At 38.8% G+C, this 18680-nt stretch overlaps 1 protein-coding gene and 1 long non-coding RNA gene across 2 annotated transcripts; one reads left to right on the top strand and one right to left on the bottom strand.

Annotated features, from left to right (window-relative positions):
* The first annotated feature begins 6 nt into the window (after positions 1-6).
* On the top strand, positions 7-837 carry LOC118597948. The gene is made up of 2 exons (XR_004946977.1): positions 7-180; positions 292-837. It is a non-coding gene; the product is annotated as an uncharacterized LOC118597948 (long non-coding RNA).
* A 3074-nt stretch (positions 838-3911) lies between these two features.
* On the bottom strand, positions 3912-17230 carry lonrf2 (LON peptidase N-terminal domain and ring finger 2). The gene is made up of 12 exons (XM_024286686.2): positions 15574-17230; positions 9685-9803; positions 8636-8758; positions 7932-8087; positions 7422-7647; positions 6900-6999; positions 6678-6792; positions 6475-6596; positions 6177-6363; positions 5959-6093; positions 5714-5863; positions 3912-4947 (listed from the first exon to the last, which is right to left on the bottom strand). Exons 1-12 carry the CDS (start codon positions 16298-16300, stop codon positions 4789-4791), a joined length of 2319 nt encoding a protein of 772 aa, XP_024142454.1. The 5' UTR covers positions 16301-17230; the 3' UTR covers positions 3912-4788.
* Positions 17231-18680: the final 1450 nt, after the last annotated feature.

Here is an 18680-nt window from a genome sequence, read left to right as displayed (position 1 = left end):
CCTGCAAAATATTTGCCCCTGTGCTGACGACGCCGAGGCCCCAGAGGAAGATGCGGAGGTGATGATGAGGAGGAAGAGGCTGTTTTGGGGGCCACCAGCGATGCTCTCTTGCAGAACCAACTACCTACTGAGGTTTCTGCCCTGCAGGAGGTAGCACCACACCTTGATTACTTTTAACAGGTAATTAATTAATCAAGTGATTTTTTTTTTAAGTTTTTGTTGAAAAAATTTTAGGACGCTGCATGCATTATCTCATATTTATGTATTTATGGATCATTTTTGGTCATGCAGCATCCGTCCACAGCCAACCCTGTAAACCGTGAAGATGGACGATGCAGTCTACAGTGAAGATGCATCCTGAAACTCTGCAGACCATCCTGCAAGATGTTCCAATCACCACCCAGAAAGTTCCATCCCTGTGTCTCAGTTGCAGCCCCCCCATCAATGTTGACCATCTTTGTAAATAGTTAGAAGTCAAAGTCTTACAATGACTGACGATTACTGTGTTGGATTTATACCTTTATTTATATTAGAAAAGCAAACATTTTAATACATCAAATATAAACTTCATTTATTCTCAGAAATCAAATGTGGTTATTTGTTGGCATTTTTTTCCAGGAGACTAAAGTTGGTCAAAAGTCTCCCTCCTCTCTCGTGCGCTCTGCTCTTCTGCCTCATGTCCTCTCTGATCAGGTCTAGAAGCTCATCACTAGTCACGTTTCCATTAACTCTGAGATTTCGCAAATTGGAATTTTGATACATTCTCCTAATGGAAACCACAATTCCAAAAAAAAAAAAAAAAAAAAAAACGTTTTTGCCCTTAGAGGGGGTGGTATTTCGGGAGTTTCGAAACAGACATTTTTCGCAAAACTGTAATGGAACACTCTTCAAAATAGATGCGCCTCTTTGTATGAAGTGTCTGTCATGAGCACAGCACAGCGGGCGGCAGGAGAGATCCAACAGCTTCACAGCTCTTTATAAGTTGAGTGTCATACGGAATCGTTCAGCTCCTCCATAATAAAATCACCAAGATTCTCATCGCTTCATCTGCAGCTACACTTCTGCAGCTTGGAGCCTGAGTAAGACGCTGAATTCTCGTTTGAGGGAAAGTGCGAGTGCAGGGACAGAAACTTAAATGGATCTTGTTGAGTTTTTAAACTGAAAAAAAAGGTCCAGCAGCTTACTTGTTAGAATGATTTATTTAAAAACCGCTGAACAGGTTTCTCACGTGCACCTGGGACTGTCAATAGACTCCTTTCCAGACAGAGCTGTGACGTCACTGCAATGCTCCTTTGTTAGTGAATCAAATAAAAAAAATACTTGATCTCATCCATCGCCGTGTTCTTAATGACCGCGTTTTAATGGAAAGAGTGTCATTTCGAAACTGTGTTTTTCCAAATTCCTAGAATTTCTATAAAGTTTTGCGCAAATGTGTAATGGAAATGCAGCTACTGTTTATTTTTCCTTCTTCCACTTGGTGGCTCACTCCTTCCTTCCTCTCTTTCACCCACTGCTGTACTTATCTGTGGAGTTTACTCCCAGATAGAAGAAATCAGGAGGACTGGTGTCTCTGTCCTGATGCCTCATCCATGAGGTCAAATCACAGTAGCAGCAGGGGACTCCCACTAACTTCCTGATGCTGGATACTCACAATCCTGAACACAAAGGATCATAATAGAGAGCAGAAAAAAGAAGATACAAACCTTTTTATAACATGCATATTTAACATGTATCATATTCTTCACCACACATCAACATACTTTGTAATTTTTTTAGGTTGTCCCACTGTTTTTTTGGCCTAAGGGGGAAATCTTTTCCAGCAGAGCCAGAGCCAAGTCTCGAAATTAAAAACACTGAATTTTTTTAAGATAGAAAATATTTTTGAGGGCATAAAATTTTGCTGTTTAAAAAGCAAGGGTTGAAAAAAAATTCAAGATTAAATTTCTGAGGTTAAAAAAAATCAGAATAAAAATTCAGAAGTTAAAAAAATCAGAATAAAAATTCAGGGATTAAAAAAAAAACAGAGTCTGATGGAACTAAAAAAAGTCCCATAGAAATAAACCACAAAAATGGAAGTTCTCTTCAGGCAAGTTCTGTGGAGAAACTACGTCACAGCTACGTGCAAAGAGTCCATAGATTAAGCCTCCAACTGCACTATTTGATTACAATTTAAAAGTACCAAAATCAAAACAAACACCCCCCACGTTGCTATTTTGTCATTTATTGCCCCTGTCTATTTTTTTAAAATATTTTATTTACCTGAATTGAACAGTTTTGAGATAAAAAAAAAAGAAACAAACTACTAAGCCCCGAGTTGGGTTCGAACCAGTAACCTCTTGATTGTCAGAGCGGGAGTTTAACCGCTAGGCTATCGAGAAACCGGAAGTACGTCATCACAGCTTCGTGGATACAGTCCGTGGATTACGCAACCAACTGCACTATTTTATTGCCCTTTAAAAGTACCAAAGTCAAAACAAACACCCCCCACGTTGCTATTTTGTCATTTATTGCCCCTGTCTATTTTTTAAAAATATTTTATTTACCTGAATTGAACAGTTTTGAGATAAAAAAAAAAACAAACGAACAAATAAGCCCCGAGTTGGGTTCGAACCAGTAACTTCTTGATTGTTAGAGCGAGAGTTTAACCGCTAGGCCATCGAGAAACCGGAAGTACATCTTCACAGCTCCGTCGATACACTCCTTGGATTACGCAACCAACTGCACTATTTGATTACCCTTTAAAAGTACCAAAATTTAAACAAACACCCCCCACGTTGCTATTTTGTCATTTATTGCCCCTGTCTATTTTAAAAAAATATTTTATTTACCTGAATTGAACACTTTTGAGATTAAAAAAAAGAATATAACATGTTTGATACATATTAAATATGCATGTTATAAAAAGGTTTGTATCTTCTTTTTTCTGCTCTCTATTATGATCCTTTGTGTTCAGGATTGTGAGTATCCAGCATCAGGAGGTTAGTGGGAGTCCACTGCTGCTACTGTTGATTTGACCTCATGGATGAGGCATCAGGACAGAGACACCAGTCCTCCTGATTTCTTCTATCTGGGAGTAAACTACAGCAGTGAGTGAAAGAGAGAAGAGTGAAGAAAGAGAGGAAGGAAGGAGTGACCCACCAGCTAGAATCACTAGCTGCGTTTCCATTACACATTTGCCTAAAATTTTATCTAAATTCTAGGAATTTAGAAAAATACAGTTTTGAAATAACACTTTTTCCATTAAATCATCATTTTGCAATAAAGCACAAACCAACTCACACGATAAGTCATTAAAAACACGACAATGAATGAGATCTTTTTTTTATTTTTTATTATTTGATTCACTAAAAAAAGAGATTGCAGTGACGTCACACCTCTGTCTGGAGAGCGTGTGCCGCGCAGAGTCTATTGACAGTCTCAGGTGCACGTGAGAAACCTGTTCAGCGGTTTTTAAATGAATAACCATTCTAACAAGTAAGCTGCTGGACCTTTTTCTGTCAATAATTGAAGTTTTGATCTTTTAAGAGCTGACACAAAAGTGCTAAATACTGCTTTCTGAAGTTTTTATCTAACTTTAAACTTGGTTCTTTTCAACATTCTTTTTTTAAGACTTTTGTATCAAAAATTTACTTGTTTGGATCAAATGAAGCATTTTAATGCAGCAACATGATCTTAGGTTTCGTGTCTGTGTAAGTATTTTTTGGATTAGCTTTGATAAGCATGGTACTTCAGCCCATTCCTTTTTGGTTGATGTAGACTATCATTTAAAGGTTGTGAAATGTTAAATGTATACAATCAACCAAATAAAACTTCAAACTAAATTTTGACGAATTGCATTTTATTCTGAAAGCTGAAGTGGTGAAAAGTCCAAATGAAAAAAAAGGCTGCAGAGTAATAAAAGACACAATAAATAAGTCAAATGGAGATTTAATGGTACAGATTATGGTAAAGCAGAGAGACAAACATAGAAATATACACACTTCTACCACTACAGCCGTATTCATTATAAAGATATGCTACAATCGAGAGTTCCAGGTCAGCAGAAGGAAGGAAGAGGCTTTTCTGTCTGCATATTCCTTCCGAGTTTAAGTTGTGCGTCTTCCTGCTCAGAATCTCAACGCTTTCTTTGATCTTCTCTCAGCAAGTTCTCCAGGAGATGCGCTTGTTCTTCCGATGGGGAGTCTGTGGTTTGTAGTGGAGAACGTTTGCTCGGACGCGGTGATGGCCGGGACTCTCTGTGCTTCCTCACAGAAAAGTCTGAGGTATTTCTCTAACCGAGGGAGGTGAGGGTTGCTGGTGCAGGATCCATTCTGATGCTCCAAAACTGTTTCTGTAAGTGTGGTAAGGCAGGACGGGGCGAGGGTGGGAATAAATCCACATACAGATCGGTACATTCACTTGTGTATTTTTCAATAAATGAGTTGGTTTGTTGTGAGAAAGCGCCCATTCCTTCAATATAAAGGGAGGTAAATCTCCCAAAAGTGTGAACTGTCCTCGCCTTAACTCAGCCGGAAACAAAGACGTGAACTTTGACTGAAAACTGTTGGGCTGTGGAGGCGGCAGGAATGTCCTCCTTCCCGACCGCCACCAACAGAAACATCCCAAAGAAGGCTACATATCACAATGTGAGAGACACCGGAGCAAAGGAGTGAAACAACGCCAACACGCCAGCATTAATTAGTGCCTATTGGTACTACAGTGAAAGAAGGAAACCATACATTTCTGAAATGCATAAAAATGCCCCAGCACCTCCCCCCCACCCCTAATTCCACCAGGGTAGATGCTGGATCACCGCGGCCTCTTGCGAGTAACGAAGATGAGGACCCGTCGGATTGCAATGAGGCGGTCTTTGAACGACGTCATGGCTAAGATGGTGAGCTGGGCTCTGTTCTCCAGCGGCAGGACGGCCAGCAGCCACCAGCACCAGGCGGGACCGCTGGGACTGGCCTGTGGAGAAACAGGAAGGGTTCATCTGTGAGGATAAGTCATGTTTCACTCCTGAACATGTATGTTCTTCTGTAAAACAAAATAATGGTGTGTACAAAAGTTTGGGCACCCTGCAGAGTGAGTAGCTTGTACTAACTTGTTCCAGATCATCCACTGTTCCTGTTGACTGCCATTTCTTAATTACATCTGAAAATGTTTTGCTATAGCCTTCTGCTTTGTGAGCATCAACTATTTTCAGTTTCAGTGTTCTAGTCACCTACTTGGAAGATCCCATGATGCTGATTGTTGGACTGAGGTCAGAGAATCAGATTATTTAAAATCTTTGAGATTGAATCACCCGTCTTTGCCAGTGATGACAGTGATCAATCCATGACATTGTCAGGTCTCAGCTTTTCCAAAGACGGTGGTGAATACTTTAAATCCTGAAGGGTGCCCAAACTTTTGCACACGTCATTATTTTGCTTTCTGTTATTTTGAAAGGGTAAATGATGGAAATAAAACCTAAATTTTAAAAGACAGTCTCAACTGTAATCTGATACCTTTGGATGATTTTTCAATCTGTGCTTGGATTCTTTATGCACAATAACATTTTACTTGGGGTGCCCAAACTTTTGATCCCCACTGTATGTTCTAGAAAACAATCAAGCTTTTTTTTTTTTTTGACTAAAAATAGATCAGAGCGTTGAGTTCAGTTGTGTGTCTGCCTGATGCACAGCTTTAACACAAGACAACCTCAAACTGTCGCTTGTCATGAGTGTCTTTCTACCTGTGGGTCTAAGTCCTTGCTGGGTAGATGTCCAAAGTGGCTGAGGATCTGACTCTTCATGTTGTCTTTCAGTGAGGTGAACCAGTTACTGGCCTGCTCGTAAACAGAGTCGTGCAGCTTCAGCAGGTCTGTCAGCTCCTCCCCATTAACCTGTTGAAAAGACAGAATTTACTTCTATTCCTGTGACAGCAGCTTTCACTCAGGACTATGATGTCCATGTGGAAACCATCCTTCTCTCAGCTCACCTTCTTGTCCTCCAGGTACTCTATCTTTGCGGTGTGGTAGCCGTCTCTTTGGCCGTGGCTGAGAACCTTAAACCGTGATATGCCGATAGTGTCGACCACAGAGCGCCCATCGGGAAAGAACTTCACATCTCGTACCTGCAGGAGTTGATCTCAAATGAATCTGGTCTGGGAGTAGCGGGTCCAACACAAAGCAAAGGGATATGAAAAGCAGCCCTCACCTGCAGCATGCAGCCATGGTCAGCAAAGCCTTTCAGCTCATCGGCTATGCACATCCCGAACTGTTTGGTTCCCGTCTCCATGGAGCGGCGGATCATAAGGCGGTAGCGCGGTTCAAATACGTGCAGTGGACATGGGATGGTCGGGAATGCCATTGTGCACACAAAGATGGGCACTTCCTGATTCAAACTGAAACAGACGGAGAAGTGATTAGAATGGAGACCCTTCCCATGGTTTAGACTGTTTATAGCAGAAGGCAAACAAAGGAGGTAATGTTTGCAACATCACCCCTAAACTCACTTGGACAGCTCCTTCATTTCCTCTTCATGGATTTTTCTCCTCTCCACCAATTCGTCTCCAAGGTAACGCTGCAGGACTTCCTCCATCAGAAAGGTCTTATTATAACCTCTAGCTGCAAGATACTGCAACAGCACAAAAAAAAAAAAAAAAGAGTAAAAAATGTACTCGGAAGAGATCGATTTGATATGCATATACAAACATACCTCAGCTAGATTTTCTTTGCACAGAGGGCAGTTAGAGTTGTGGTCCAGGCAGCGCTCCAAACATTTGAGGCAGAAGGTGTGTCCACAGGGGGTGGTCACGGGTTCATAGAACAATCTGCCAAACAATCAAAGGATGTCATTAGTGAAAAGAGCCCCGAATCAAATGGACTGGTAAAAATCAAAAAAAAAAAATGTTGTGTGCTTAAACATCAGGATATCTACCTCATACAAAGGGAGCACTCCATATCTCCACTGTCCAACAGCTCTGTGGCAACAACCCTTCCTCCAGCTACTGCAGCTGACTGAATAGTGCATGATTCATCTGCAAAGGGGATAACAATTTAAATAAAACATTATAACAACCTCTTGTTCTTCTGTGTTTTCTATACTCAACTTGGGAGCAGCTTTGGTTTAAACATATCAACTTTACAAGAATTTCTGTGCCATGTGGTAAAAATGTAAATTCTATAGATCTGTTTATAGCATTTAGAGTCAATTTCTTTATATTAAGTTCTTTAAAACATTATCAGCACTTTATTTGGGACTGACTTTGCAACATCACAAGAGATTTGGGTTGAGAAAGAGTGAGAAAAAAACTTCCAACTAAAGCCTGTAAATTATTAGAAAAAAAAACCCAAAACAAATTAAATCTATTATTGTTTCATTAGTTAATAGTAAATACGAATAAGTATTATTTTCTAAACTCAAAATTATTTTTATTGTAGGTAAAGGTACATTTCTTACCAGGTCTAGGAAGTTTGGAGGGAGGGTTGAAGTTTGCTAAAGGGTCTTCAGTGCTGTGTTTCCTCTTAAGGCCACCAGGGGGAGCCGGTAAGGCAGCTAAAACGTTAGCCAGACTCTTGGAGCTGCCTTCTCCTGCACCCGGATCCGATTTACCAGGAGACAGAGGAGAAGCTCTGGAGGACAAGTCATCCACTGGAACACTTTTGAACACGCTGAACTCTGGTTCCTAAATGTGTCGGCAGACAGAGACGTCAATATGAGGTGAGATTCTGGTATGCAAAGAAACAGAGAATTGAAAACTCTATCATAGTAAATACAAGGTAAACTGATTTAAGGGACAAAAAGGTAAATGACTCAAAAAGTAATTACAATTTGAATTATTTTAGTGTCATTAAAGTTACATTTGTTTCATCTTCCATATAAACTAATGTAAAAAAAATGAGATTTTATAGAATTGACAAGTAAACTTTCAAAGGAGGTGGACAGTGTGATTTTTTTTTTTTTAATGACCTGTGAGGAGGAGCCAGCTTTCTGCGTCAGCGGCCTCAGGGACCTGAGCAATGCAGGGGGTTTGATGAGCCTGGAGGCCAGGCCTCCCTGAAGAGGGTGCAATGGGGTTGTCAACTCCTCGTTCTCAAACACGGAGGAGAAGACCTCACTGAGGACCTGAAGAGACAAAATAAGGTCATGCATTGATGTCTAAAGTCCACTGAGATAAAAAAAAAAAAAAGATGTGGCAGAGACATGAAGTTTTCCCATCTTAAATCAACGAAGACAAGTGATTGTTTTCCACTGTTGAATTATTAAACTGTTATTCAACAGGTGGGTGGTGATGGTGGTAAAAATTATATTTAATTTTACTCTGACACTTTTGGTAGTCTTTTTTTTGTTATTTCTGTTACTTAATCAACGTTTATTTTGAATTTTTTTTAATTATCTGGAGAGAAATTAAAATATGCTTAATTTAAAAAAGCTATCAAACAAAAAACATTTAGAGGGAATTATCATTATGAATATAAACAAGAAGAAATGTTGGTTATTTTGTCTACATTTTAGAGTTAAATTATGTTTTTAAACTACACTTGTCAAATTTTGTTCTCCTTTCATTATCACAAAAAACAATTTTGTTTGTTGTATTGTTTTGTAATTGTTTCATGGGAAAAAAAATAATAGTAAAATTAAAAAATAATAAAAAAAAACAGCTCTGTCCTCACCTTTTGAGCCTCCAGTTTCATTTTGGTCCAGCCGGGCTTCAGCGCCACACACAGCAGGTACTCCTGCAAAGCCTCGTCATTTCGTCCGGCTTTACTCAGGGCCGCGGCCTTCAGGGAGTGAGCCTAATGGGAGAAGAGACGTCATCGAGTTATTAAGCAAATATTTTATCCACATTGAGCTACGTTCACACCACCCTTAGAAACGTGCATTCAAGCGACCTCGTCTGATCAAAAGTCTATGATTGGGTTTCTGTGTTCAAAACTCTCCCATTAACAAGAAGCTACTTAAGTTTATATCAGCGTTTTCTGGCTCTACATACAAAACGGGTGGCCAAGTTAAATTAGGTCAAACTTTGACCAATAAGGAACTCGGATTTGGCAGTGATGTATGAATTCTAATTGTTGTTTGTGCCCGGCAGGAATTACACAACACCAACTTTTTAACATATCGGAATGGAGCTGTGAAAGAAAATGTCTAAAGTCAAACTTGCATTGCTTTGATATTGTGCAGAAAGCTTCTTCCACCAGTAGGTGGCAGACATGCGCCAGTAAACAGTAGAAAAAGAAGAAGTGTGAACACTATGAACTATACACGCGTGTCAGTGATTATGTAGTATAACAAATACAATTCTAAGTTTGCAGTCATGTGAACGAAATTTAGTCCAGGAATCATTTTTATTAAGGTTTTTGAGGGCAGAAAAAATATGTTAGCAGCTAAAATCAAGAAAAAGTTGAATTCAGAGGTAGACTTAAATACAGGTTGTGGTTGATCTTAATTACATTTTCAATGGGTTTATTAACATAACTGAAAGGAGTGAGGTCATAGCTGCCGATCTTGCACTGCATGTTCTAACTACATAGTTGGGAACAAAAAGAACAACTATGTCTTCCCTCTGGTCATTAGGGAACAACCTGTTCTTGGCAGTCACAGTGTGCACACTTCAGAAACGATAACACTGATAACAGGCAAACAAGCCGTGAAAGCAACACTTCACAATGAAGGCTTCTTGACCTAAAAAGACTTTCCTTTGGGGTTCTTTGGAGCTCACCTTTGTCCACAGAGGTTTCAACCTGCAGAGCGTGTTGGCATCCTGCGCTGCCTGAGCAAAGTTCCTCATCTCCATGTGCAGTTCGGCTCGTTCACACATAAGCCGGCCTAAAGAGGGCACTGCACACACACACAAGAACAGATACAGATCAGCTCAGTGGGTATGCCTCCAGGGAAGGGACAGGCGTTTCTAGGTCTAGCAAAAGTGGGCCAATAATGAAACATGTAGCATGAGAACAGATTCACGTGGACAAGAAAAGAATGTTTGAATCAGGCACGACAGCAGCCATCTGCCAGTACATTTTGCTTCATTTCATTAGGGCACAAGCTGACCTTTTTGCCATTGTTTAAAGGTAATGGGACACATGAATTTATCAAATGTAGATGATATAGTGATGCTCCTGCAGACACGTATGCCTGTTTGTTCATCGATTGACAAGATTGTCTTTTGTAATCTGTCATTTCACCATTAATCGGCATGTTTAACCTGTCCCAAGTCCACGTTTGTACAAACAAATTAAAAAGGAAAACATATTCACATGTCCCTCATTACTATACAAAAGTTTCTTTGTTGTGAAATCAAACTCAACAGTCTGCCTCAGTCCCCACCAGAGACTGAGAAATGTAAAAGAGGAATTCTGAGAAGAAAACACTCATTTCTAATGAAACTAAAACACTCCTCTTATTTTTCTAAGTAAAATGTAAAAGTAAAACTCCTCTACAAAAAGAGTTTAAACATTACAACACTGACAAATGTTATCCAGAAAAGAATAATAAATCTGAAGGAAATAAGGGGTTCTTTTAACACTGGGTTATGGAATCATGTGGAATTTTCCAAACATTTTTGGATTTACCATACGGATGGAAATTTGTTTTGTGAAGAGAGCTCTGTGAGCGTGATTTTGTGTGAGACGTAGAAGGGAAAAAATGTGCACGTGTGGACTAGAACTGCCTTTTTTCATTGCTATTCTTAACTTTACTGGGTTGCGCTCTTCATAAAAGTCACAACTGGTTATTCTTTCCGTTGTTGCCCCCCAAAAAACACGTGAAAATGACAGATTCAGTGTAAAATGTGTTTTATATCCCATTATGTTCCCATTTCTTTTGCATGGCAATGTTGTGGCCACATTGTGCAAGTCTGGCGTTGATAGACAAGCAACAAGTCATCATAGAAAGAATCTCAGACACCTGCAATGTGCTGTAAGCAAAGTACTTCTCTGTGCTCCACCTAAACAACATGTTTACACATTCCTACTATATGATAACATCTCTCACGTGAAGCACAAATGATTAAGTCTACAGAAGCTGTGCTCTAAAAATAGACAGGTTTGAAGAAAACCATACATCAATATGGTTCTGAAATGTGTCTAAAAACAAATAAACCAAACAAGACAAATGTATGAAACAAAACACATTTACTTATTTACATACATCCTTATTTACAAGTAAAATAAAAAAAAGATTTGAGTTCATTTTTTATATCTGCACTTTGCAGGAGTTCTTTTAAAATGTAGAAATAAGTTTTTAAAATGCTTGTTTTACTTTTGCTAAGATTGAAATATTCTGTCAAAAACTGATCTTGAAAAATACTTCATAAAATGTTGTTTTAGGAAAGAAAACTTGAGAAATGTTGGTTAAATAAAATGACTAGCACAACTACATTGTATAATTGTTGACTGGCGTACATAATCTACTGAGCTACTTACAGCCACAGTGGACCCAAATCCTTCCATAAAATTGCAATTAACAGGTTAAATAAAGTGAATTTTGGAAAATTATCATTATTATTTGCATGAGGAAGAATGATTATAAACACAATTGCATCTTATGCATGTATTGCCTTCAAACTGGTAAAGACTATGCATTCCTTGAGAATGTTACATAGCCTTACTACATTACACACCCAGTATGGATTCTAACTTACTTAAACTAAACAGAAACATTGAGTATGTCTACATAAATGACCAAATCAATCTTCAAAGGTATTATTTTCATATGATTTATAAATGTTCTTTCTTGAGCTTAGGCTATACTCGTTTCAGTATTTGGCAGAGCAATCTCAGATAATGTAAATAGAATACTTTTGTTTTTTAGTGTACTTTAATTTAAATATGATTCAAAATTGAACAGACACTATGCTAGGACACTATTAACTGTATGTAATCAGTAAAAATGACCTAGTTTGGTTTTAATCTGCACACCAGTAGTCCCCAAACTTTTTCAGGTCACGGACTAGTTTTATGTCTCACAATACTTTTATGGAACGTCTGTAACTTCCAGTTCTTCTTTAAGTTCCACTCTCATCAACTGTTAAAGCACTCCCAGTTGTCTTATAATTATAATTAGGTCGTTTTTAGGGAAAAAAAAAAAAAAAACGTGTAGTTTTCCAGGACAAGGTTTATGCAGCGAGGCAAGAAAGCACCAGAAATTCACCTCAGAGTTGTGGTCAGAACTGTTGACGCATAAGTAAGCCTCCACTAATATCCCACCATCCCTTTGTTTACACTCTCTCCCACTAGCTTACAGCCCCTCACAACTCCTTCCTAACATTACCTGTGCAATAAAAATGGCATGCAATTTTGGAACTATCCAGTTGTACAGTTTTGAGCCAGATGAAGCTCAGATGAGGAACATGCAGAAGATAATGTATCCATTTGTCTATCAGTGGTTGATGTATCAGAATGGAGCAGAGCAGGAAGACTTTAGCCTGTCCATGGCGCTTGATGCGTCACAAAATAACTTTTTCAAATGGTATTTTTTCATCTGCTTCAGATTTGAATAAAGAAATACTCAGAAATGCCATTTTAATCTTACATTCTTTTATGTATATGTTCTCCATCATGAGAAAAATACAACAAGAACACATTAAAAACACCAAAAACACAATTTTCATTGGAGTGAGTCTCTAACTTTTAAGGTTAAAGTTCATCGTCATCCCTTATAAAATATTTGCTACTTAATTTGTACACTAGATTTTATGTATAAAAATGTGATTTAGATTTTTCCCTTAACCCAAAATGTAAAAGTGGAAGCTTAAAAAAAATGGATACCAACTTCGGCCACATCTTAAGAGGGCAACAGGTTAATACAAAAAAGCAAAAAAAGAAAAACAGTCACTAAAACTGGTATTTTTAAAAAATATAATATATATATAAATGTGAATCCACCTTTTGGCTAACTTTATTAGCAGCATCTTTGCAACATTAGCCATCTGGTTGCTGAATATTAAGTTTTATTATTATGGTGTTTGGGAACAAGTGTAATAAATCTATGTTTGGAGTAAAGACTGCTGGTTTTGTCTGTTCAATGCAGCTTTCTTTTTTCTTTGCAAAGACTCTTCTTCTGTTTCCTCACTGACTCTTTTATGCAAAAGAAACTTTCCAAACACATTTGTTTTTTTTAACTTTGCTAGCTTGGGGGTTTCAACTTAGCAGTCGGTGCAACCGCTTTTAGAAAGTAGCAGCTGTATTTTTAACACATGACCAAGTGGCTTGACATGCGTCAAGAATGAGTGGGATGTGTTGTAGGGCTGCCACAAACGATTATTTTAATAGTCGACTAATCACCGATTATTTTTTCCGATTAGTCGACTAATCGGGTCATGCACAAAGTTGAGGTAAAACAAAAATCTTAACCATCATTCACTTTAAACTAACTAAAAACTATATATATATATATATTCACACTAGCATCATTATAGATGAAATGTAAGCTGAATTTGGCCGCAAAAGATGCTAGTGACGATGGCTGAAGATGCTGATAGCCAACTAAAATATTAGTTAAAGGCCAAATTAGCCTAAAAAAAGCCTAAGTTAGCAAAGACAGCTAGCATGTAGCTGAAATAAAAACTCCAAAATAGCCTAAAAAACCTTAATAAATGCCAAAATAGTCCAATAAGCTAGCATAACACCATTATAACTTTCAACTTTACTACACTGACTCCATTTAATATAAAGTAACGACTAATCGACTATTAAATTAGTCGTCGACTATTTTAATAGTCGATTAGTCGTCGATTAGTCGACTAATCGTGGCAGCCCTAATGTGTTGGGGGAGAATCCAGTAGTTTTCCAAAATAAAACTTCCTTCAGAATCAGATTATAAATAAAAAGGACAAAATGTGGGCTGTGTTTGTTGTCCCACGGACATGTACTAGCCTGGGGTTTGGAAACCACGCTGTTGTGCATTACATTATCAATAAGAATTGCTAACAACTCACTACAGCATATTAGGAGCACAAATTTAACGTTTAATTTAGTTAGATGATTGGTTTCACATGGACAGCTCAAACATATTTGTGTAAGCCATAATTACGTCACAATAACAAAACACTATTTGGCGCATGATAACAAATCCAAGGAGTACCCAAATGAACTTTGCCTCTTTCTTTAAAGATTTATCTGTTAGCAAACTAGATTTCAAGGAAACTACAAAAAAACAAATCTTTTTTACCAAATGAAAAATCCTTATTTAATTTCTGGTTTATTAACCAGTAGGTCTGTGGCATATTTAACAAAAGAAAGAATAAAAATAATTAAAAGCTGGTTTGTTTATCCAGAAATAGGTTCAGCAACTGGTTCCACTTCAAAAAACGCCACACTGACAAAGCTAAATGACTTAAGGAACTCTAACCTCTATAATAGGTCCATCTTGTTTCCACCTTTTTACTCCTCTCTAAAAAAACTGAAAAACTGAAGTCTGGTTGGTTAAAGAATATTTTACTAAATCCAAATTTGTTAAATGTCTCTACTGTTACAAAAACATCAGGCCTAACTTCTTCTTTGCATCTTTTCCCATCGTGTTTCTTTGAAAACAACACCAAAAAGATGCCCTAAAAAGGCAATTTGGGAAAGGCTGAGACTCATTTCTTGAAACCATTAACACCCATCCTACACTACACACACCAGAAGGCCTCCTGCTGTCTTTATTGGGAAAACATTGTCTGGCAGTGACAACACTGTGAAGGAACTCTGTCTTCCTGTCACCCAGAATCCTTCATTACACAGATTGCATGAGTCAAAATTGATCCAAGGAGAATGATTTAGGAAATGGTGCCATATGACATCAAAATGCTTGCATTTATCTCACAGACACAACATTGATTTTATAATTTGTTAAAAATTGTGCAACAAGCTGGAACTCATTAAACAATGTGGTATTTAGTGTTTGGCTCAGTTGGATCGTGCTGCATGGAGTGAGAACAATACAACAGATGGAGGTAAAGAAAAGGTAACTTTCATAAAAGACTATTTGGTTCATTGAAATGTTACATGTGAAGGTTATGAAAACTTATTTTCTTGCTAGTTATCCAACAAAGCTTATGAAACAGCAGCAGAGCAGAGGCGGAGTGTTGATGCTGAGCATTGTATTCATTAACAGGACACTTTGTGATACAACACATGATGATATAAGGAGGAATATGTAATTGTGGGGTCCCTGAGTCAGGAGTAAACATACAACGTTTCACATGGCAGCTTCAAATAATTGTCTGAATGTGAATAGAAATTGTGGTTGAAGCTGAAATGATGAAGTCATGCAGATGGGAAGTGTGCTACTTAGGTAATGGATAGTGCGTCACATAATGCCCAAAGTTACGCCGCTTAGTGGTGACACGAGGAAGTGAAGTGAAAAGTAGGTCACCTGTTTTGAAAAACCATCAGAACTTCAGACGTGATCTGTAGCAAATGCCACATGCACAGTTCAATTTCTACATTAAAATATAGTTACCTTATTCTAATCCTCAAGAACTCTGCAATCTATGTTCAACTTTTGTTTTATTTTGTAGACTAACATCTGAATGAAATGTTGCGTTTCTGGTGATCTGATGATTTAAAGCAAAAACATACTGGATTTCTTGAAGTGTGAAATGCATTTGAAGGCTGTAACTCACCTTGATCCACTGCTGCATTGTACTTCTCCAAGGCCTCCGCTTGGTTCTGCTTTTTCCACAAAATCTCCCCCTCAATCCAGAACCTCCTGGCTTTGCTTTCCGTTGCAAAAAGTTTGTCCACCAGGCCGCTGAGGACCACGTTGATTCTGCGCCCGTCGCTTTTGCTCAGCGCGTGCTTGCACTGTTTACAGTCCCTGACGGAGTCCTCCTCCAAGCAGCGTTTGCAGAAAGTGTGCCCACACTCCACTGTTGTGGGCTCGTGGAGCAAACACTTGCAGATGCGACACGAAAACAGATCCAGGGGTTCATCATCCTCGCAGTCTCCGTCATCCGGAACCCCATCGCCTCCTGAGCCGGTTTTACCGTTTAATGTCACGGGGAGACCCAGCTCTTTGTCCCGCAGAGTCCGTGTTATTGTTTCCACCAGAAGTTGAAGCTCCTCGGGGTGCAGTTTGCTCTGATTGGCCGCTATGCAGTAGGAGTCCAGCGCCTCGGATATCCGCCCAGCGCGTGCTAGAGAGTCGGCCTTCCTCAGGCACAAGCCCCGATCTGGTTGCTGGAGATCCGAGAGTTGGGAGCTGTAGATCTCCACGGCTAGGTCGTAGTCCCCCGCACGGTTAGCCTCCTCTGCCACCTCCAGCATTTCGGGGCAGATCCCCGCAGCCCCGGGGTGGGACAGCGGGTGGAGGAACTGCTCGCTGTGGTGGGATTCAACTCCTGTCTCCATCTTCTTAAAACGGCGCAACCAAACGATCAAAAATTAGATATATTTGCAGTCACGGATAGTCTGAAAAAAATCAGACAAAGTTCTCCACAATCAGAAATTATGGTCTTCTTATTGCCATGTTTGTTAATAAATGTCAGGCTAGAGCTGCCAATATGTCCTGGACAGTGGAAGTAGGTTAGGGTCATTTCCGATCTGCACGATCCTGGCAGAACCTTTTATAACATTTGCTGTTACGTGACAGCCCAAAAGAAAAGCTAGCGAAGTAAACAAGCTAACCGACGATGTATCATAAAATAAAAGCAGAGCTACGGGTTTCATGTATTTAGAGGCTTGAAGTCACTTATGCATCGTAAAACTGTCTCCATTTTCTCCAGAGCAATGATATTCAATCCACAGAGAAAGTTATACTGATGATTTTGTTGAATCAATTAGTTATGTCCTCCTGGTTCATCGAGTAGGAAGCTCTTTTGCCATTTGGTAAATCGTAACATTATTATAGTTACGGTACAAACTAATCTCAAAAGACAGGAAGATGAGAAAATCGAAAAATAATAAAATTATAATAATAATCTCGATAACATTTTCGCTACAGACCAACGAGCTCCGTGGGTTTGGCGCTGATCCCCGGTTGTTTTTATATAAGAGTCCTCTGGAAGCCAGTACGGCTAACGCTTGTTAGCTAACCCCGATTGCTCCTTTGCCGCCCGCCGAACTCAGAAAAAATATCGGTTTGGACCGAATATCCTCCTCTTCTAGTCTCCGAACAAACCCGGGTCTCATGGTTTGTCCCTCGCGACACCGAAATCCCACGAAAAAATAAAGTTTCTACCGAGTAAAAACATCTTAATTGCTAGCTCTGGCAGCTAAACCGTCTTTGGATTTCATATACAGTTCTCCGAAGCAAGCGCAACGTGACACGTGACCAGCGATCTGTGCGGCTATTGGCTGGTTCCGAGGCTTACTTATATAACTTAATAATATTGTATAACCTTTCACAGGCTACAATCAATGCTTAAAAGTAGGTTTTTGCTTCAAAAAACACATATGCATTAGTTTAACATAGACATTTTTGCTTACTTTGTTATAAAACTCCTTACGCTTCGATGGTTTTAATGCGCAAGTCTAGTGTTTTATGTAATGTTTTATATAAGGAACGTGTCAGGTTTAGTTTCGCCTCCACCAGGACTCCCTGGTATACCACTTCAGATGAGCAGAAAGAGCAGTCTGTTCTCAAGACCTCTTATTTGGGGCTCAATTAACATTTTTGTGGTTCCAGACACGTTTTCACAACAGCTGTGACCCAATTCTGACAGCCTCCACACTGAGGTACATTTAGCCAATTGATTCGGGGTAGACAGGGAGTAACAACAACTCATCACCCCCATTAATAATAAAGGAATTCAAAATATAAATAGCTATACTCCACTTATAGAACACAAATAAAGGATGTGAGTGTTTACAGCTTAAATTAAGCTATTTTTAATTAGAATATGGGTGAGAAAACAAACAAGGACATGTGAGTGACAAATGAGTCCACTGTAAGTTTCTAAATAAAGTGTCCTAGTTGTGAATGTGTCCTAGTTACATTTACTAAACTGAAAGTAACATCCTGAAGCAGCAGTAATCCCGTCCATGATTCAAGGGTACATTATGTACTGTGTTTTATAATTTTTTTTAGCACATCCTCTGTTCATTTTTATAATGTTGTTGCAGATTACAAAAGCAAATTGTTGTTGTATAGTTTTGGTAGTAGGCCAAACTCAGATAATTTTATCTGGGTGATGATCAGGTTTTTAAGAAAACTTATTTCTACTATTATTTATTTAATCATGTAAAGCACTTGGAGGTGCTCTTCGGCATAAAAAGTACTATATAAATAAAGTTGAATTCAAAATTTGTTGTACACCTCAATTAGAGGGTTCTAGTAATAATAAAGACTTGATGTATTGGATCCAAACTTACCTTAATTTAGGGGTTAATTGGACTAAACCCAGATCTGCAAAGACCTTTGACAGTTCTACCCTGCCCCGCAATGACATTATTGAAATTGAGTGAACATGGCTGTTGATTTAGAACTTTTGATCCATATTTCATTGTATCCAAATGACAAAAGACTGAGTTTCAACTCCCATGTGGCCTTTGTGGATCAAAACTGAGAAACATACTCGTAACAAAACACGATGGCAACTTCTATTGATTGTCCTGGAAAATCAAACTCATAAGACATGCCACAGTTCCTGATGAAATACAGTTCCTCATGGGACAATAAGCTTCACAGCAACACAACAAATTTGTTTGTGCTTCCTATTATAAAGTAAACCCTTCCTCACAAAACAATCTTCAGTGACCCAGATTTTAAACATGTTTTCTTTGCTTCTTG

This window comes from Oryzias melastigma, linkage group LG21 (assembly GCF_002922805.2).
Source record: "Oryzias melastigma strain HK-1 linkage group LG21, ASM292280v2, whole genome shotgun sequence".
NCBI lineage: Eukaryota > Metazoa > Chordata > Actinopteri > Beloniformes > Adrianichthyidae > Oryzias > Oryzias melastigma.
The sequence above is the reverse complement of the archived record's forward strand: the minus strand, read 5'-3'. Positions and strand labels throughout refer to the sequence as shown.

Coding starts and splice junctions, on each gene's coding strand:
- lonrf2 (XM_024286686.2), bottom strand. CDS start 16,300: ATGGAGACAGGAGTTGAATCCCACCACAGCGAGCAGTTCCTCCACCCG. Junction 8,088..8,635: donor TGAAACTGGAGGCTCAAAAG/GTGAGGACAGAG, acceptor TTGTCTCTTCAG/GTCCTCAGTGAGGTCTTCTC. Junction 6,094..6,176: donor ACCATGGCTGCATGCTGCAG/GTGAGGGCTGCT, acceptor CAACTCCTGCAG/GTACGAGATGTGAAGTTCTT.